General features: G+C 43.7%; 1 protein-coding gene across 2 annotated transcripts in view; it reads left to right on the forward strand.

The window, feature by feature from the left end:
• The window catches only part of astn1 (astrotactin 1), a 1,605,092-nt gene that overhangs the window by 1,028,323 nt on the left and 554,014 nt on the right, over positions 1 to 22,755 (forward strand). For both annotated transcript variants that reach the window (XM_078407397.1, XM_078407398.1), the window contains one exon: positions 7,107 to 7,298. In XM_078407397.1, the coding sequence (XP_078263523.1) occupies positions 7,107 to 7,298 (192 nt within the window). The remainder of the gene's footprint in view (positions 1 to 7,106; positions 7,299 to 22,755) is intronic.

The raw sequence follows: 22,755 nt of genomic DNA on the forward strand, positions 1-22,755 counted from the left end.
CAGCATACACCCCACTCAGGAGGAAAGCTCCAGTCACCATAAAGACTGTTAAGACATGGCCTGAAGGAGCTTCCTCGCAGCTGCAGGATTGCTTCGAAAGGACCAACTGGGATATTTTTGAGGATCAGGACTTGGAGGAGTACACATCAACTGTACTTTGCTACATCCAAAACTGTGTTGACAATGTCACCGTCGACAAACGCATCCGGTTGTATCCCAATCAAAAACCCTGGATGACAAAGGATGTCAGGTCTCTCCTCAAGGACCGTAACACCGCCTTCAGGTCTAGTGATAGAGCTCTATACAGTGCTGCTAGAACCAACCTGAAGAGAGGCATCAAGGATGCCAAAGCGTCCTACAAGAGGAAGATTGAGGACCACTTTTCCAACAATGACCCACGGCGGGTATGGCAAGGCATCCAGCACATCACCAACTACAAGACCAGCAACCGCACGACTGCCGATGGCGACGCCTCGCTGGCTGAGGAACTTAACTGTTTCTTTGCTCGTTTCGAGGTGAAAGCTACAGTGGCAGACATTACACCCTCTCCAGCACCTGACAGCAACACCTTCACTGTGCAGGAGTATGATGTTAAGCGCGTGCTCAGAGCAGTGAATCCCAGGAAAGCTGCAGGCCCCGATGGTGTGACGGGCAGAGTGCTGAGGGAATGTGCAGACCAATTATCTGAGGTCTTCACAAAAATCTTCAACCTGTCCCTTTTAAAATCCACCATCCCTCCCTGCCTGAAGTCCGCCATAATCATCCCACTGCCGAAAAAGTCTGTCATCAGCGGTCTTAACGACTACCGTCCGGTAGCACTCACACCGGTCATCACAAAATGCTTCGAGAGACTGGTCCTGCAGCACATCAAAGCCAGCCTCCCACCCACCTTCGACCCACACCAGTTTGCCTACAGAGCAAATAGGTCTACAGGGGATGCCATCGACACTGCTCTTCACACTGCACTGACCCACCTTGAACACCAGGGGAGCTATGTGAGGATGCTCTTCCTCGACTTCAGCTCTGCCTTTAACACGGTCATCCCGAGCAGACTGGTCACCAAACTTTCCGACCTTGGATTTTCCCAAACCATCTGCCAATGGATCAAGGACTTCCTGACCAACCGCCCCCAGACCGTCAAAATAGGCCCTCACCTCTCCTCCACCATTACACTGAGCACCGGCTCACCACAGGGCTGTGTGTTGAGCCCCATCCTTTACTCCCTCTACACTCACGACTGCGCCCCCACCCATCCCACCAACACCATCATCAAGTTCGCGGATGACACGACTGTGGTTGGACTCATCTCAGAAGGAGATGAGACAGCCTATAGGGATGAAATCCAAAGGCTGGCAGCATGGTGTTCAGTGAACAATCTGGTCCTGAACTCCTCCAAAACAAAGGAACTTATAATTGACTTTAGAAAAACCAGTGGAGATTACGACCCACTCTACATCAATGGGGTCTGTGTGGAAAGGGTACCAGCTTTCAGGTTCCTGGGTACGCACATCGCAGAGGATCTTACCTGGTCTACCAACACCATCACCACAGTAAAGAAGGCACAGCAGAGACTCCACTTCCTGAGGATCCTCAGGAAAACCAACCTGCAGGAGAAGCTCATGTTGTCCTTCTATCGCTGCTCCATTGAGAGTGTGCTGGCATACTGTATAGCCACATGGTATGCCAGCTGCTCAGAAAAGGACAGGAAGGCCCTTCAGAGGGTCATCACGACGGCCCAGAAGATCATCGGCTGCTCACTGCCCTCCCTGGAGCACCTGTTCAGCCTACGCTGCCTCAGTAGAGCAGGCAAAATAATAAAAGATCCATCCCACCCCGGCCACCGTCTGTTTGTTCATCTGCCCTCTGGTCGACGTTTCAGGTCGATCAAATCCCGAACAAACAGACTTAAGAACAGTTTTTACCCCAGGGCCATACGAGAACTGAACACTACCTTTGCACTAGGCAACACCGTTAAAAAATCTTGTACTTAATATAATTGTATTTAATTGTATTTATGTATTTATTTGTTTTTGCATTTATTGCATATATGTTTGTACGCACCGTCAGGATTGGCTATTTTTTTAATTTCGTTGTACTCGTTGCAATGGCAATAAATGAATATTATTATTATTATATTATTATTATTATGGGGTGGGGGAAGCTGGAGGAGAGAGGAAGGGCAGGACAAAGCCTGGCGAGTTATAGGTTGATATACGTGAGGGGAGTCTTGATTGGCAGATGGTTGGTCAAAAGCTAAAGTCCTAGTTAAAAGAATTGAAGAGGTGCAAATGTTGAAGTTAATGGAAGGAATGTTGATGGAGGGGAAGGGGAGAAATGGATGCATCCAGACAGGGCACACGTAAGGGGAAGGGGCTGAAAGGGGGTTGTGGGAGAGAAAGGGGGGGGTAGTTGTTTGAGGTTACCACAAATTGGCAAATTCAATGTTTATGTTTGGACTTGCTAGAATTTAGAGGGGACTTGATTGAAACATGTAAGATCTTGAGGGCTCTTGACAAGGTGAATGGTGAGAGGATGTTTCCTTGTGTGCGCGAATCTTGAACTACAAATCTCTCATTTCAGACGGGGGGAAGTGAACCGTTTTTGTTCTCTCTTCAAATTCATTTGCATGCTCATGTGCAAGTGTTAAAAGGTACTTTTCAAAGCTGAGTCTAACACATGATATGACTTTGAAGGCTTATTTTTGGTTGTCGGGGTTCATTTCCTTCTGAAAGGAGATCTGTGTAAAGGTTTGTAGGAGTAACTTCAAAAGTTGATCAATTATAGGAGCAGAATTAGGCCATTCACCCCATCAAGTCTACTCTGCCAATCATTCATGGCTGATCCATCTTTCACTCTCAGCTCCATTCTCCTGCCTTTTCCCCATAACCTCTGATACCCTTGGCACTGTGGTGCAGCGGTAGAGTTGTTGGTTTATAGTCCCAGAGTCCCAGGATCAATCCTGACTACAGGTGCTGTCTGTAAGGAGTTTGTACGTTCTCCCCGTGTCCTGCTCTGGTTTCCTCCCTCAATCCAAATATGTACAGGTTTGTCGGTTAATTGGCTTGGGACAATTCACAATTTTACCTAGTGTGTGTAGGATAGTGTTAGTGTGCAGGGATTGATGGTCGGCAAGGACTTGGTTCTGCTCTGGATCTCTGAAATAAACAAAACTAATCAAAGAGCAAAGTATTTTTTTAAGAACAGAGTGTGTCACCAGATGTCAAAATTGTGCCAGTGTGTCATCTCCAAGACTGCTGTCCTCGGCTAGAATGAGTTTGATGCACTTTTAAACCAGACATTGCTTTTAATTTAGAGCTACTGGCATCTATGAAGATAGACCCAAAATGTTGGAATAACTCAGCAGGACAGAAAGAATGTTCTGTTGAAAGCTTTGTTCAGTTAATTAGCTTTTGGAAGCAGCAACACAAAAGAGCACCTAGACATTAGAATGAGTGAAGTAAATGGCTTAAACCATGCAACAGGACATGCCACCGGCCCATTAATCAGAGGGAAGGGATTCAGCTACCATACTGCCTTCATAAGTGCAGAGTTCAAGGTGGCAGGCTGAATGCTCCTGACTTCTGTAGCAATGTTTATTGTAGGCAAACCACGTGACTCTCAGGTCCTTTGGGATTTCAGTATGCTCGCGCTTGTGTATGCACACAGACAGACAGACAGATAGACACGGATGCACAAGCAGACAAACACACACACAGACAGACAGACAGATAGACAGGCCGTCCCACACACACAGATCCACACATGCAGATAGACAAACAGACAGACACACACGGACAGGCAGTCCCATACACAGACAGCCACAGAAACGCACACACATACACGCACATGCACACACACACATACATGCAGATAGACACACACAGAAAATCCCACACACACAGACACACAGACAGCCACAGATCAACACACACACACACACACACACACACACACACACACACACACACACACACACACACACACACACACACACACACACACACACACACACACACACACACACACACACACACACACACACACACACACACACACACACATACACACACACACATACACACACATACACACACATAAACACACACACACACTCCCAAACATACACAAACAGTTCCACACACACAGGCAGACAGTCCCACACACACAATCAGAGACACACTGACAGAATGACACAGATGTGTGACTGTATGACTCTTTGATTCAGCCACTAAGCCTCTCAAGCCCGTCCCGCCAGTCAATACCATCACAGTTAATCTATACTGGTCTTAACCCCAGTTCCGTGCCAGTTCCCCATGACCCTCTGCTCTCACCCAGTACGGAGGGCGTTGGGTGGATGGGGGTAATCTCCCTGTTGGTTTGCTGCTGAGCCTGATCAAAATGGCCGTTCACGGGTCCAGGCAATTGAGAGTTCTACCCAAATCGGGTGCATGCCCCTCTTCTGGGCTTACGTCCATGCCCGTGTGTCCTTGGAGAGGGCGTACATGGTGGTCATGGAGAGGTGGGAGTCTTCTGTGAAAGGTGGGCACCATGGGGCTCAAGTGCATCGTGGATACAGCAGAAAAAGTTGTAATTTGATGGTCGATGTTTGCAAACTACATCGTAAGTTGCAGTTACTCTGAACTGTGAATCTATATACTAAAACACTCATTTATTTGTTTGTTTGTTCCTGAACTACAGCCAAAACGGTGCACAAAAGCATGACAATTTTAGGCCCACCTTACTCACCGTCACCCCTTTAGTGTTAGTGGAAGAAGTTTCATTGAAATTGGTGTTATATATTTAAAGTTATTCACATTTTTAAGTTTAAATCTATCTCCTAGGCAGGGAGGGGGGGAGGAAGGATAAGGGGGGTTGAGGGGGATGGAGTGGGTGGGAGGGGGAGTGGAAGGAGGGAGGGGAGGGGATGGAGGGGGGAGGGAGGGGAGAGGGAGGGGGGAGGGGGGAGGGAGGGGAGAGGGAGGGGGGAGGGGAGGGGAGGAGGGAGGGGGGAGGGGGGAGGGGGGAGGGGAGAAGGAGGGGGAGGAGAGAGGAGAGGGTGCTGCACCAATGCAGGAGAGGTTTGGGCCCAACGGGTCCACTTGGTCTAATATGTAATAAAAGCTCATGATGGGGAAAATTCCCCTCTATTCTCAATCTTTCACACAATTGCTGGGATTAATGTGTGCCTACGTCTGTGATAAATTTTGAAAACTTTTAAATTGGGGGGGAAATAAAATTCAGCCTTTTCTGAGTATTGAAGACTTCTGTTATTGCATGCTAAACAGTAATGAAGTTAGTTACCCACAGAACTGGAAGTTATGTAAAGTAAAAGAGGGAGGTGGTGTGGTCACTAAATTCTGATTTCACATTTGGATCACCCATGATATAAAGTATTAGGTTTTCGCTCCTACAAAAACAGATACCCAAAACGAAATAAAACCTTTAGCTGTTGGTTAAAGGTGAATGATGCAAGTCTGCCAAAAATAAGATGCTGCAGATGCCGGAAATCAGGAAAAAACATATTTGTAGCGAGAAAATAGATCGTGTTTCATGTTAATATTCTTTTATCAGTAGTCATAAGAGAACGTATGTATGGTGTTGTGCTGCTTTTTGCAACATTTTTTTGGCATTTCTAGCTTTATTCTGACTGTGAAGTTCACAGGACTCATCACTGTCCCCACAAACAATTACTGCAACGGCAGTTCCTGATTTCCGCTGATAAGCATGAGGTTTTACATTTGATATTTTTAAAAGGACTAATTAAAACAATGAAAAAGTTAAGAAGCTATTTTGTGTTTTAATTGTTTGTGACTTTTCATATCTCTTACAATAAGTGCTAATTAAGTTGGTGCTATCTTTAAAGAGTCGTAGGAATGTAATTATTTATCGACATCAATCAAGGAACAAAAACAAAAATCTAAGCATGCGTTTTTCTCACACTTAATCGTATTATATCGGTTCCGCATAAGGTAACACATTTTTAACTGTTTCATATATTTATAACTTACTGTTGCTATTATGTTTAGAGAATAGAAAAATACAAAGGATTTGACCAAATATTTCACAAATACCTTGCTTTATGGTGAATGTTGGAAAACATGAGTTTTTTGCGACATTGATTGAAATTGACAAATTGTAAAAGGTAGCATGTAAACAGTCCCTTTGGCCCACCAAGTTCATGCTGATAATTGATCAAGCATTCACATGTTCTATGTTATCCCACTTTCTCATACACTCCCGATACACCAGGTACAATTTGCAGAGGTCAATTAATCTACAATCCATAGTCTTTCGGATGTTGGAAGAAACCAGAGCACACTGAGAAAATCCACGCAGTCACTGGGAGAACAAGTAAGCTCCACACACACATCACCCAAGGTCAGGATCAAACCTGGGTCTTTGGCGCTGTAAGGCAGCAGCTCTACCAACTTCACCACACTACCACCCATATGATTGGGAAGTTAAGGAACCGAGGCCTGTTTGTATCTGGATAGGTTTAATTATCAGATGATGCAGCAAAGAAATCTACAGATCTAAGAAATCTGAAAATAAAAGCAAAGAAATCTTGGTCGGCATGTGTATCTTGGTCAGCATGGGGCATCTTGGTAGCCATGACAAGTTGGGAGGAAGGTCCTGTTTCTGTGCTCTATGACACTGACTGAATGCTGAAAACTCTTCGCAAGTCAGACTGCATTTGAGGGAAAAGAAACAACATTAATGTTTCAAATTGATGACCCTTCAACGTTGGGCATGTAGCAGCAAAGTATCATTGCATCATCATTGATAACTCATGTCACACAGCGTATATCGTTTATCACTCTCTGAATTCTATTGTATGGAACTTCCCCTCCTTACATAATTATTGTGAGAACTGAAATGAAAATAGTGTGCTACCACCCCATCTAATTTGTTTTTCTTCTCTGGTACCTCGTAATCCTTGATTTCTCTCATTTTTCCCAGTTGATTCCAAACGTGATCGTTTCTCCCAGATGATCGTGTTTGGTATTAACACAATCTTTTTTGATTGTGTGATTTGCAGTTTTAAGTGAAGGTGAAGTTATGTGTCTGCCCATTTCATTGTCAACCAGCTTGTATTTTTTTTCCAGTTGCATTGAAGACTACAAACTGGCTTCAGATGGACGGATGTGCCAGCTGGTTTCTGAATCCTGCACCAGTGGCTCAGACTGTGCTGAGGCCAACATTTCTCTGAATCAGACTTTGTTCAGGGACATCTTCTATGGATACAATAACCAGACTAAAGACCTTGCGCTTGGCCAAGTGTTCATTGCGACATTCAGGTAGGATTGAAGGTTCTGTTTTGCTGTTTTGTGCATGCAAACCTATGATGACTGATGAGTCAAGGCAAAGAATTGAGAACGTTATGGGTCTAGTTCCCTATGAAATGGTGTTGTACTTTCCTCCCAATCTGTAGGTGTTGTCCAAGTGGCAAGACAGATGGTTGATTGAAATGCAAAGTGGAGGAATTTCTAATTGCATCCACCAGTTTAAAAGCAGATGGCTTTGTATTCAGCATTCTGAAATATGTGAACAATAGCAAATTATGTAAAATTATCCTTATGGCAATTTATTTAGGAATTCTATTATAGGATAAGTGGATCCTCTCTGGAGGCAAAGGAAGTTAAGTGCAGCAGTGAATAAAACTAAGATAACATTAAAATTCTGCTTGTATTTTGATGTTACAATTCAGAGCGGGACTGATGGCAAACTTCTTATCTGAAATAAAAGCAGTATACAAAATTGCAAAACCTGTATGATTACTATCTAGCTGAAAGCAAGTGCATAGAAAAACAATCTTGGGGCTGAGCACAAAAGTCACTAAATACTAAATTCCAAGCATTGTATTCTGTTTCTAAAATTCATTCAACTCAATTCGGTGGATTGAATTTTGAAAGTGGAATTGAATATGTTCTTGAATCCATGATGCATATTTAGTGCTATTGAGGATGTATTTCCAGACAATAATGCATGAAACTCAGCACATTTCCTTTTGAATAAGGAAAGTGTGGCGACTAATTGTTGAAACTGTCATACCAAAAGTGTTTGGTGAAAGAGCAAGCTTCTTCCCATGTGTGACAATCATATCAGAAGGTAAATGTCAGTGTAAGCTCAGGGCACAAGGAGAGAGTTTGAGTAGATTTGCCTTCCATCTCTTGAGGAAACAGTAGGCATTGTGGTTGACTATGTATTTGGAGTGCACTGCAGCTTCACCTTAAACTTGTAGAGTTAAGTTAAGCCCCCCCCTTGGTCATGGCTGACCATGGGTGATGCATCCTGGTTGTTGGCTGCTTGCTCCAAACCTCGATGAGAGCAGCGTCGATGTGTGGTCGGATGCAAGCCTGGGTGATGTTATATGAAGAACAGGCTGTTGCCCATGCAGCACGTCCCCCTTCTCCACGTCGCTGATTGATCCAAAGGAACAGCAGAGCCGTTATAGTTTGGCACCAGCGCCATCACAGGAGCTGCCAGAACGAGGTTGTAGACAACGACCAACTGCCTTAGAAACTCCGACTCTGGATTTTTCTTGAGGTTTACTCCTGGAGCCTTTTCCATGACTGGATATGGCCACAAGGCAGTGGAGGTTTTAGATCAGAGTTTCCCCTCTGCTAGATGGACTGCCTTCCCAGGCTGATGAGCCTCATCTGCCCGAGACTCATGGGGGCGGGAGCGTCTACCTTCCCATCTATAGCACCTGCCCACTGCAGCCTTCATCCGCCTTCCCAGCCGTTGTGACACTCCACTAAAGTCAGCCATCATCCTCTGCCTGTTTCACTGTTGAGGTCTTGGTTGGATTGCTCAAGGACCTCCCCCTCGACCCTACCGCCATGGGTGACCCTACCAGGAGCATTGCTCCAGACGGCATCGCTCTCAGGATCTCAGGACCACACAATCTTCTCCACCACGACAAGGTGATAATCCACAGAGAACTTGTAGAGAAGGAACAGAAATTAGTTCAAACTGTATGATGCAATTGGCTGCACACCTGTATTTGCGAAGAATTTCAAAAATATCGGGTCCAATGTTCATTGGATCCTTCGTTAATTTGCCAGCATACTTCCAGATCTGGGTGAGGTCTTAGGTTAGAACCAACACAATCCCAAAATGGGGATGAGAACTTGACTCAGTGAGGAAACATAGCAGAAGCCCTGATTGAAGACTAATGTATTGTATCATTGACACGATAATGTATACAAACTTAATTTGTTTATACAGCCAACATTTTTATGAATGCAGAGAGACACAAAGTTAGGGTTGATCTGGGAAACCAGTTATGATGTGCAGAGTTTTATTCAATTGTTTGTATATCAAGTTTATTTTAAAAAACTGGCAGAGAAATCTGATTGCTCCCACAATTTCAGAGATCGAGGTTCAATGGTGGACTTGGTGTTGGCTGTGTGAAGTTTGCACAGTTTCTCCAAAATGGCTCTGATTTCTGCTGGGTATTCCAGCTTCCTCCCACTCCTCAAATATGTGCAGATAAGTTAATTGGCTGCTGGAAAATTATTGTTTACTGTAAATAAGTGACAAAAAAGAATTCATGGGCATGAGAGAGAATAGGGAAAATAAGAGGTGAGAAGATGGAATTGTTGGTATTGCTTCTCTGAGAGTTGAATGACCAGAAGGGCCTCTTGAGTCACAGTAATTAAGGAATCTCTCACTAAACTGACTGGAGACGGACTGTGAGCTGCTGCCCTAGGTTGCCAATGCAAATTCATGTTTCCCAGCTTGGTTTGGTCACGCTGCAGATTTATTTTATGTGGGACCTGGGGTTCAGATCTTCACCATAACTCAATGATACCTCGGAATGGGTCAGAGGGGACAGCCCACAAAAAAAGGACATGTCAAGTTTAGAGGGGGGTTTTTCCAATCATTATCCATGCTTGGCAAAATAAGGTGTTTTCATTTGTTAAAACTGCAGGCATCAGCTGTTAGTCCGATCACGAACAGCAATCCAATTGGTAATGTCACCCACAGCAAATTCCGAGCCATATGTTGCTGCCTGTGTTTTCACTGTTCCAGATTCCTTCCTTCCTTTCCTCCCCTGAGGTGTCCTAGAAATGTTACCGACAAACATCTCATGTGTACCCACAGGCAAATGTGAAATGCAGTGTCTGAATAATAACCACGTCATTGGAAAGACTGCATCCTAACACAAAATGCATGGTTGCGTTTACAAAATATATTGCTGCCAGAGAGTAGCGTGCAAAAGGAAAGTGGATTTAATTTCTCCAGTCATTATTCTTTTATTCCAAAATATTCATACCTTATGTCCATGTTGAATACTAATAGTGCTGATACTGTGTTGAGGCATTGTTTAGACATCACTTGCAGTTGCATTCATCGGTGAGTTGTGGAATGCTGAACATTGATTCAGATAATTTGTGATGATACATCTGATGTTTTGATCATCTTCAGCATCAAACTGTGGTGTCAGCGGTAGATCACAGAGAGAGCAAACATTGCTGCACTTGGTTCCAATTTGTGCTGGAAACCACCTCTGAGGGTGGTTAGGGCACAATCTATTCACATCAGCTACACCACGTTCAAACCTACCATAGACACACCATGCTGGAATTGTTCAATTGCAGTAATGTTTTGAATTGCTAGCATTACATATACTACCCTGGTTAGTGCTATGGAGAGTACAATGCATTCCATATGGGACCGGATATGTGCATCAGATTGTTTTGGGTTCTCACCGAGATCTCAAACTGGTTAGAAACATAAAAACATCAAAAATAGGTGCAGGAGTAGGCCATTCGGCCCTTCGAGCCAGCACCGCCATTCAATATGATCATGGCTGATCATCCAAAATCAGTACCCCGTTCCTGCTTTCTCCTATATCACTTGATTCTGTTAGCCCGAAGAGCTATATCTAACTCTCTCTTGAAAACATCCAGTGAATTGGCCTCCACTGCCTTCTGTGGCAGAGAATTTCACAGATTCACAACACTCTGGGTGAAAAAGGTTTCCCTCATCTCAGTCCTAAATGGCCTACCACTTATTCTTAAACTGTTACCCCTGGTTCTGGACTCCCCCAACATTGGGAACATTTTTCCTCTAGCCTGTCCAATCCCTTAAGAATACCCGCCATTACCCGCCATGATTATCTATGCACCCCCTAACTTGCACATGATCATCTCCTCCTACTTCTCTAGTCAAGTTTGAGATTAGCAGATGACAAAGTTTTTCAAAGAAGTTAGCTATTACAACTGTGATGTATTGAAAATGATGCCTGAGTCAGAAAACCTCTCCTGCTATAATTAACCATGCAATAAGGCTTTGGTGACACTGTACGTGCAGTTGTGCCGTGACTCTGAAACTTTGGTGGTGAAGCCTAATCGTGATGGGTTTGTGTCCAAATAATCCTCTGGGTTTGAGTTGTCACAATAAAAAGCAATCATTTGATTTCCCTTCTCTGGAATAATTACGTTACCCAAGATAACTTGATATCCTCAAGCAGATTTGTCATCCAACCCAATTTATGCCTTTGATGCAGCGTAATTAGAATGATGCTGTCTAAGAGATCTATTCCATATTAATGTCACTTCTTTGAGTGCCTCTTAAAAATAGTTGTTCAGTGTTGATACCTGACCAGAATAATATCGCATCATTTAAGTTGATTAATTTCCCAATTATAATTGGTCAAACCCATCAAGTTTCACAGTGGGACTTCATAATTCATCCGAGCTCATCTGATTTGTTTCCATGAAATTCTGGCTACAGAAATATTGTGTGGCAATAACCAAACTAAACCAAACCATTTGACATTCAGGGAATAGATAGGATTGAATAGAACATCTGGTCCTTTCCAAATCATAAGTAAAACACCTGGACATGTTCAATTCCAGGAGAGATGGTGAAGGTTCAAGTTTTAATTCAAACTAGACCAAGTGGACCCGTTGGGCCCAAACCTCTCCTCCATTGGTGTCGCACCCTCTCCTCCCCCTTCCCCCCTCCTCCCCTCCCCCTCCCCCTCCTCCCCCTCCTCCCCTTCCCCCTCCTCCCCCCTCCCCCTCCCTCCTCCCCTCCCACCCTACCTCCCCCTCCACTCCATCCCCCTCAACCCCCCTTATCTCCTCTCTCTCCCTCCCCCCTCCCTTCCTAGGAGAGAGATTTAAACTTTAAAATGTGAATAAATTAAAAAATATTACACCGATTTCAATGAAACCTCTTCCATTAGCACCAAAAGGACGATGGTGAGTAAGGTGGGCCTAATATTGGTGCGCTATCATGTGCCGTTTTGGCTGTAGTTCAGGAACAAACAAACAAACAAATGGGAGTTTTAGTATATAGATAATGTCAGCCCATTGTTCAGAAATGTTCACTATTACACTCAGAATATTGCATTGATTTAAAATATTTGGCATTAAACAACCAGTTTGAGAAATGTGCGTTGAAAATATATTATAATTAACTCAGAGTGTCAACTCAAAACGTTGAATGCAGGCTAATGTGCTTTGATAAAGAGAAGAAAGATACATCCTTATGACTCACAAACATTCAAACGCATTCCACAACAATGCGTCAAGGAAACAATTAAATATTAACTTGTTTTATTTATTTATTCAAAGACACAGAATGGAAATAGGCCCTTCAGCCCGCCGAGACCACACTGACCATCAATCATCCTTTCACACACGTTCTGTGTTGTCCTACTTTTGCATTCACTCCCAACACACCAGGGGCAATTTACAGAAACCAATTAATCTACAAATCCGCACATCTTTGGGATGTGAGAGGAAACCGGAGCACCTGGGAGACCATGCAAACTCCACACAGACAGCAACTGAGGTCAGGATTGAACCTAGATCTCTGGCATTATACCAGCTGTGCCAATGTGCAGCCCCTAGAAGAATTAAAATACATTAAACACACATAATCATAAATCTTTTTTTTTATTCTAAAAAAATCACATTTGTTGGCAACTGTTTTCTACTGAAATCAACGGAGAAAACCTTGTCTTCACTTTAATTGCAGCCACTCTGCCTTGGTAAAGAGCACGATGTTGTTTGGAAATACCAAATGATGTCATAGATTAAGAATATAAATTCCTTAGATGCCTATTTCACCTCTCTATCCTGTTCTGTATTTTATTGGTTCTGCAAGATTATGCTCTTTAATAACTTATCAAAGTTCACCAGGGTCAAGTGATCCAAATACTTGAAGCTCTTAGTAGAACTTGAATTTAGTAGATGGAGTCATGCTGATTCAGCCCAATTTGTCATTTAGTTTTTGATATTATTTTTTCCAAATGTTAATTTTTCATCAGTGAGCCTGAAATAATAATAATATATTCTTCCTACTTTCTTCTGTGTGTTATCTGTCAAGTTTAGTAGTGCTGTTTTTGTCTTTTAGCTGTTTTCATTATTTGGTGAATCTTTTGACTCTTTCCTTGTAATTCTATACGGAGGCACTCACGGCAACAGCCCCTTACACATTTTGGACCTTCTGTGAATGATGCCACTTTTTGGAGCCCTCTCCTGTTCGTCTTTATCTATGTAAAAGGACACAAAGTGCTGGAGTAACTTAGTGGGTCAGGCAGCATCTTTGGAGAAGACAAATAGGTGAAAGTCGGGATCCTTCTTCAGACTGACCGCTGAGTTCCGTTTGTGTAAACCAGCATCTGCAATACCTTGCTTCTACATTTTTGTTATCTATGTGCTTGCTCACTTCCATATTCTCTCTGCCCCTCGTTGGTAACTTGTGACCTGAGGTCACTTTCATTTGCTTGTTTCATTGAACCCTTCATTAATCCTGGAATTAAGTTCCTCACTCACTTATCCTTGTGTAGTCAGCACCTTCTGAGGGTTTTTCTACTGAAGTGTATTTCTTGTCGAAAATACAGAAGCATTCTGTTTAAAAGTAAGCATGAGTGGAATATGATAATGATGAACTAGTTAATTAATGCATGGGTATTTCTTCACCTTTTCCATTTCTTCTCGATCTTCATCTGGTTCTTTCTTCCATTTGTGATCTTGTGGGTAGATGCTGGTGTTAGTTTCTTATTGCAACCAAGATGCAGTGAAAAACTTTGTTTCACGTGTTAACCAGGCAAATCATGTCGAACATGAGAGCATGATGTCGTGCAAGAAAGAAAATAGAGTATAGTATAGAGTACTACAGCTACTGGGAAAGTGCACAGAAAAGAAAACAGTACAAAAACCCAACTGGGTGGATTGGAGAATCAATATCCTGATAACAGAGGGGGGAAAAGCTGTTCTTCTATAAACATTTCCTGTGACTGTGTTCATTTCCTCCAAGTGCTCTGTTTCCTCCCACATCCCAAAGACGAGTGGATTTGTAGGTTCATTTTCCTCTGTAAATTGCCCCAAGCGGGTAGGGAGTGAATGAGAAAGTGGAACAACAGAACGAGTATGAACAGGTGATTGATGGTTGCAGTGATCACCCATTCACACTAGTTCTATGATATCCGACTTACTCATCCACTCACTAGGGCTGAAGGGCCAGTTCCAATGCTCTATCTCTAAACTAAACTAAATCTTGGACATGCTTTCAGGTTTTTAAATCTTGCTACTGACAGGAGAGGGGAGAAGACAGAATGACCTGGGTATGAGTTGTGCTTGATTATGTTGGCTGGCTTCCTGAGGCAGCACAAACTATAGATGGAGTAAGACAATAGAAAAGACATCCAGCAAAATGTTTTGAAACCCTTACAACACTGGCCCGGAATTGAGGTAAATAACAAAAAAAGCGGACATTTGCAACTGACAACTGCAAACTCCATTGAGAACTTGCTGAAAGGAACCAGTTATTTGCTCCGTGTAAGGTCTTGTGAGACTACAGGCTCGTCCTCATTTTTAATTTGTCAAATTCATGGGAACAGGCAGGAGCTGCTAATATCTAAACATATAAAAGAAGGTAGAATTTTATCCTTCAGGGATGCTTTTGTTCAAGAATGCTGAGTGGATATGTCAGCCCTACAATAATGAACTTGTGGAAGAGTCTAGGACCAGAGGGACCAGCGTCAGAATAAAAGGACGCATCTTTAGAAAGGAGATGAGGAAGAATTTATTTTGTCAGAAGGTGGTGAATCTCTGGTATTCATTGCCACAGATGGCTGCGGAAGTCAAGTCATTGGATATTTTTAAGGCGGAGATTGACAGATTCCTGATTAGTACTGGTGTCAATGGTTATGGGGAGAAGGCAGGAGAATGGGATTGAGAGGGAAAGGTAGATCAGCCATGATTGAATGGCGGAGTAGACTCAATGGGCCAAAAGGCCTACTACTATTCCTATGACATGAACCTATGAACCAAAATAGTGTCTGCAAAAGCTCAAAAGACTAACCCAACAGAAGGCCTTAAAAACATCATGACAACTCCTGGCCTGGTGGACAACAACAAGCAACTCTATAAATAATATTTGTATATACTACATAAATTTTACTAAATTAACTGAAAGGCCAGGGAGGGGGAATGAAGAACCAGAGGTCATAGGTTTAAGGTGGGAGGGTCACGATTTAATAGGAACATAAGGGGAAACATTTTCACTCAAAGAGGGTGATAGGTATATGGAGGGAGGTGCCAGAGGAAGTAGTTGAGATGGGTACGATAACAGCATTTAAAAGTCACTTGGACAGGTACGTGGCTGGGGAAGGTTTGGAGATATGAGGCAAACACAAGCAAATGGGACTAGCTTAGATGGGTCATCTTGGTTGGCGCGGATGAGTTGGGCCAAAGGGCCTGTTTCCGTGCTGTATTACTCTGTGGCAGAGTAATACCTTCCTTTAAAACCATGGCACAGCTGGTAGAACTGCTGCCTCACAGCTCAAAAGACCCGGGTTTGATCCTGAGTTGGTTGCTGTCTGTGTGGAGCTCGCACATTCTCATTGTGACCTTGCAAGTTTCATACATGTGCTCTAGTTTCCTCCCACATTCCAAAGACATGCAAATTTGTAAGTGATTTCATAAGCAGAATAACATGGTGTGAATGGGTGACGATGGTCGACATGGGCTCGGTGGGCTGAACGTCCATTTCCATGCTATATCTTTTAATTTCTGTCCAAACTGCTGGACAAGAAAAAAAAAGTTTGAAGATTGGCGAAGTCTTATCTTAGCTTACCTTACCTGAAAGTGCATCCCTTGTTGGCTGTGCCATATGCTTGCAGTTGAATATTACATTTTACATCCCTTGAGATCAACACAAGTGAATATTGGAAGCAGAGTGCAATATGCTGCCATGAATGTTTAGAATAAACAACTGCAGGTGCATTTCTGGGAGTGTGGAAGTTTCTGACATTCAGAAACATGCAAATGTGATCCACGACTATTCCATGCCAAGCAAGGTTAATCAATGTTAAAATTGCACCTAAAAACACATTCAAATAAACCCAAATGATTGAAGCATGATTAAAAGCAATAATAAACCTGGCAACTATTCCCCCTTGGAATCAATGCTCGAGGAATCCCTGCCAGGTTACTCCAGCAGTTTTCCCAGCAAAATCCACCAACGGATTTTAGATCCTCTGCAATTATGCATGTGTGCTTAATTTTCTGAACTTGTAGGCACCTCTGTGGTGAACTGCTGGCAGACCTATGTGAAACACCGAATACTAGCAGCAAGAGTTATCATTTACCCGATCAGCAGGAAAATGGTGGCATTGTGCTGATCACAGGGGGTGAAGGGAAAAAGAGGAGGGCGGGTTGCATTGTTGGTTAAGGAGGATGACAAGGCTGTGATCAGAGGTGACATTTTGGACGTTTTGTCTAAAGAGGCTATATGGGTGGAGCTGAGGAACTAGAAGGGGATGATCACATTGTTGGGGGTGTGCTACAGACCCCCGAATAGTCAACGGGAATTTGAAGAACAAATGTGCCAGGAGATTGCTGACAGCTGCAGGTCAAATAAGGTTGTTGTAGTAGCGGATTTTAACTTTCCCGATATAGATTGGGAAAATCATAGTGTGAAGGGTTTAAATGGGGTGCAATTCCTCGAAAGTGTTCAGGATAGTTTTATTTAGCAGTATGTAGAGGTCCCCATAGATGAGAGGGCAACACTGGATCTAGTATTGGGAAATTGGGAAGGGCAAGTTAATGAAGTGTTTGTGGAGGAGCCATTTGGGACCAGTGACCACAGTTCGATTAGGTTTAAGATAGTTATGGATAGGAACGGAGAGGGTCCACGTGTTATAATGCTCAACTGGGGAAAGGCAAACTTTGAGGGTATGAGAGAAGGTCTCGCTCAAGTTGACTGGAGCAGGTTATTTGAGGGGAAAGGAACATCGGTCAAGTGGGATGTTTTTAAAAGTGCGCTGACGAAAGCTCAGGATATGTACATCCCCGTTAGAGTGAAGGGCAAAGCAGGCAAACGTAAGGAAGCTTGGCTGACGAGGGAAATTGTGGCGTTGGTCAAAAACAAGGATGCATGGGACAGGTATAGGCAGCTGGGATCAAGTGCAACCCTGGAGGAGGTTCGGGAACTAAGGAGCAAACTGAAAAAGGAGATCAGAAGGGCAAAACTGGGCCAGGAGATAGCTCTGGCAGGTAGCATTAAGGACAATCCCAAAATATGTAAGGGGGAATGAATAACTAGAGAGACAGTGGGACCTCTCAGGAATCAAAGCAGTCATCTCTGGGTGGAGCCACAGGAGATCGTCAATGAGATTTCTCCTCTGTATTTACCGAGGAGAAAGACAATAGGATGGAGGAACTTGGGGCAGTGCCTTGAGAGCAGTCAGTGTTACTGCTGAAGAAGTACTGAAGGTCCTGTCATGTATGACGGTAGACAAATCTCCAGGGCCTGATCAGATATATCCGAGGACATTGCGGGAAACGAGAGACAAAATTGTGGGAGCCCTGGTTGAAATTTACGAGTCGTCCTTAAACACAGGGGAGGTGCCAGAAGCCTGGAAGGTGGCAAATGTTGTGCCTCTATTCAAGAAAGGCTGCAGGAAAAATGCTGGGAACCTTTGGCACTTTGGCCTTTATCAGTCAGAGTATGCATTTAGAGATCGCATTTAGAATATTGTGTTCATTTCTGCGCTCCATGTTATAGGAAAGATATCGTTAAGCTTGAAAGGGTTCAGAAAAGATTTGCGAGGATGTTGCCAGGACTAGAGGGTGTGAGCTATAGGGAGAGGTTGAGTAGGCTGGGTCTTTATTCCATGGATTGCACGAGGATGAGGGGTGATCTTGTAGAGGTGTATAAAATCATGAAAGGAATAGATTGGGTAGATACACAGAGTCTCGCCCAGATTAGGGGAATCGAGGACCAGAGGACATAGGTTCAAGTCAAAGGGAAAAAGATTTAATAGGAATCTGAGGGGTAACTTTTTCACCCAAAGGGTGGTGGGTGTATGGAACAAGCTGCCAGAGGAGGGAGTTGAGGCTGGGACTATCCCATCATTTAAGAAACAGTTAGACAGGTACATTGATAGGACAGGTTTTGAGGGATATGCACCAAGAGCAGGCAAGTGGGACTAGTGTAGCTGGGACATTGTTGGCCGGTGTGGGGAAGTTGGGCCAAAGGGCCTGTTTCCACATTGTATGACTCTATGGCTAATAAATCTTTCTGTTTGCCCTTGTTGCTCCTCAAAGCAAGAGTGAGGTGTTGCACTTTGGAAGATTGAATGCAGGGACAATTAATCAATGGCAAAACCATGAACAGCATTGATGTGCAGAGGGATCATGGAGTCTAAGTGCATTGCTTTCCAAAAGTGGCAACCTGAGTAGGAAGAGTGGCAAAGAAGGCATCGGTCGGGGCATTGAGTGTAAGAGACAGGTCGTTAAGTTGTAGCTTTATACTTCTATATACATTTACCATGTGGCATATTGATCTATTTTGGTGAAAAGACCAAAGCTGGTCTTGTCTCTCCCTTGTTAACTTATTGTAAACAAGCCTACCCTGAAACAATGATCATGAAAAGACAAAAGCAATGAGAAAATGAATTCCTATTTCAGAACATAATTCTTGTAGTTTACAAACGGATCAGGTGGATGCATGCAATACTGGGCAATGTAGATCATTGAACCTCCAAATGTGGGGAAAATGTGGGGAAAATCATGGACTGGACAGAACAGATTCAGTGAATATAGCTGACCAATTCAAAATACCTGTCGGCATGTTCCTCCGCTTCACTCTGACCTAACATGAATATTTAGGAACAACTTTTATTTCTGATACATCTTGGCTGTCGGATGAATATCAAACAGCTTTATCTAAAGTGGTCCATGCATAGTGGCTAGTTTAGTTCTCCAGTGTCAATTGCACAAGGGCATCAAAGCGCTCATGACCTGCTTGTGAAGTGCTTGAAATAGTCATGGGTTTGTGATTCAGGGCCGTTAGCTCTGGTATCGGCACAGTGGCGCAGCAGTAACATTGCTGCCTAACAGCGGCAGAGACCTGGGTTTGATCCTGATGATGGATGCTGTCTGTACGCAGATTGTATGTTCTTCCTGTGACCGCATGGGTTTTCTCCAGGTGCTCCTGTTTCCTCCCACACTCCAGAGACGTACAGGTGTGCAGGTTAATTGGCTTTGGTAAAATTGTAAAAAATTGTCGCTACTATGTAGCGACAGTCTTCGAGTACAGGGCGATGGCTGATTGACGTAGACTCAGTGTGCCAAAGGGCCTGTTTCCATGCTGTATCTCTAAAGTCTACAGTCACATGGAGTGGGGGGAAACAATGGTACGGCACAAGGTCCTTCGAAGGAAAGGCAAAGTGTGTTTTAAACACTCAACATCGGTTCAGGTTGCTCCACCACAATAATCAAGCTATTGAGAAGCTTATGTTCCAGTAACATACATGATGGTTGGGGATGAAGCCCAAAGGTGTCTACATTGTATGGGGGGGTATGGGGAGAAGGCAGGAACGGGGTACTGATTGAGAATGATCAGCCATGATCACATTGAATGGCGGTGTTCGCTCGAAGGGCCGAATGGCCTCCTCCTGCACCTATTGTCTATTGTCTATTGTAATTCACTGGATCAGACAGACTCTCTTGCAGAAGAGCTAAATTCACACGAAAAATATGTTTTCAAAACAAAGTGACATTACTTCTGTCATGAACTGTACAGCAATGGAATTTAAACAGGCATAAAATACAGAAGTCATTACAAGGTTAAAACCTGTGCATTCTTTGCAAAATACTTGTTTTTGCATTATGTTGTATGAAAGTACATTTCCACCATAAAAAGACACGAACTCAGCGTGCTCCATAGGCTTGGGTAATTGCTGTTGACTCAGTCTGGGATCCGTGAAACGAACTGGGGGAATATCTGCAAGTTCCCCTGGAGATCTGGCTGCATTAACTTCTATTTCAGCTGTCAAGGAGCCATTTTGTCTGGTGATAATGATGCAAGATAATTGGTAGGTAGAGGGTTGCTTCAGTGTCTCCTCGCACTTTGCTACAAGAAAAGAGTTGCCTAATTCCAGCTAGCGTGCTCTGGGTTGGAAGCAACAAATGAGATTAAAACGATGAGAACATTTTAACATTTGCAATCACATAGAACTTAAGGTGGATTGCACTTAGGCAGTGCCACACTCCAACACGAGAATGGTTTCGGATTTAGTGTTCTGAAATAAGATTTGATCATGTAATTCATTACGATCCAAATTCCCCTGACCATTTAAAAAGCAGGAATGGTAATAGAAAAACAAGTTTTAAAAATAGCAGAAGCCATTTACTTCTCTTGCGATGAGACATGGACCTCTACTGGTGAACTAAAGACATTAAACATGGATGCACTCATTCATTTAAGCTCAGCTCTTGCTTAGACCAGCATGGCCTATGGTACACAAGGCAGGTTTTATTTTCACTGGTTGTTCACCGTTATCCCTTGTTCCTCATGAACCCAAATACTCTGAAGCCACTGAAAGGATTGGAGTGATCAGGACAAGGAAGTTGTTCAGTGTTGAAAAGCAGAAGGCTGCAGATGCAGCAAATACTCCATAAGTTGGGCAGCATCTCTAAAGAAAGAAACACTTCACATAGATTGTGTACGTACATATCAGGGACATCGGGTGCCATTTGGAGACAATAATGATGATAGAAAGAGGGAAGGAATGAGGGGGAAATGAATGGTGAGGGGGAGAGCAAACGGTAAGAGGAAGATGGGAGGGGGAGGAGAGAGAGAGAGAGGGACAATATTACTTGGGAATATTAAAACATACAACAATACAGCAGAAGCACAGGCCCTTCGGCCCACAATGTCTGTGCCGAACATGATGTCAAGTTTAACTAATCGCCTCTGCCTGCATGTGAACCATATCCCTCCATATCCATGCGCCTTTCTAAGAACTACTTAAATAACATCATTCTATGTGCTTTCACCACCACCCGTGGTGGTCAGCCCGTTCCAGGCACCCAACAATCAATTTCCATGTGAAAAAAATATGCCTTGCACATCTCCTTTAAACTTTCTCTCCCTGACTTTAATGTTTTGCTCTTCAGTCTGTGAAATCTATCTTTAGCTCTGACTGGGTACTCTTTCCATGCTTCTCATAATTGTATTAACTTCTATCAGGTCTCCCCACAACCTCTGAAGCTCCAGGGAAAACAATCCAGGTCTGTCCAACCTCTTTTATATCTAATATCCTCTAATCCAGACGTATTCTGGCAATCCTCATCTGCACCCTCTTGAAAGCATCCACGCCCTTCCTATAACTGTCTGGGATCTGAGAGATAATATCCTGTACATTTCTATCTCCTATCAGCAAAGCCTTTAGTCCCTCCGCTTCTTTCTTAAATGGAGATCCAACTAGTCACCCTCTACTAACACACTCCACCAATGGAATTTGTTTCCAGCCTTAACAGTTTCTCTTTTGATTCTTCCCACTTCCTGCAAATTAAAGGTGTAGCCAGGAGTACTCGCATGCCGAGCTCTGCCTTCCTCTTTGTTGGCGACATGGAGCGGTCACTGTTCCAAGCTTCCTCTAGCACCTCTTCCCAACTCTTTCTCCCTTACATTGACAACTGCATTGGTGCTGCCTCCTGCACCCATGCAGAACTCATCACTTTCATTACATTTACTGCTAACTTCCACGAATCAATCTTTGCCTTTCCAAATGCATGTAAAAAGTCAAGAGCGTTTTATTGTCACTGAAATTCTGAAATGCAGTAGCGCAAACATCGAACAAGCTTGTTTCTGCTTGTTCATGTCAGGCAAACCCATTGTTTCTGCTTGTTCATGTCAGGCAAACCCATTGTTTCTGCTTGTTCATGTCGGCAGACCCATTGTTTTTGCTTGTTCATGTTCTGTTTATATACAGCATATAATCCTCCAATACCTTCGCCACCTCCAACGGGATCCCACTACTGGCCACATCTTCCCATCTCCACCCCTTTCTGCTTTCCGCAGAGACCGTTCCCTCCACAACTCCCTGTTCAACTCGTCCCTTCCCACCCAAACCACCACCTCCCCAGGTACATTCCCCTGCAACCGCAGGAGATGCAACACCTGTCCCTTTACCTCCCCCCTCGACTCCATCCAAGGATCCCGACAGTCTTTTCAGGTGAGGCAGATGTTCACTTGCACCTCCTCCAACCTCATCTACTGTGTCCGCTGTTCTAGGTGTCAAATTCTGTACATCGGGGAGACCAAGCACAGACTCGGCGATCGTTTCGCCGAAGACCTCCACTCAGTCCGCCTTAACCTACATGATCTGCCGGTTGCTCAGCACTTTAATTCCCCCTCCCATTCCCAATCTGTCCTTTCTGTCCTGAGCCTCCTCCATTGTCAGAGTGAGATCCAGTGCAAATTGGAGGAACAGCA

This window comes from Rhinoraja longicauda, chromosome 11 (genome assembly GCF_053455715.1).
Source record: "Rhinoraja longicauda isolate Sanriku21f chromosome 11, sRhiLon1.1, whole genome shotgun sequence".
NCBI classification, from domain to species: Eukaryota; Metazoa; Chordata; class Chondrichthyes; order Rajiformes; family Arhynchobatidae; genus Rhinoraja; species Rhinoraja longicauda.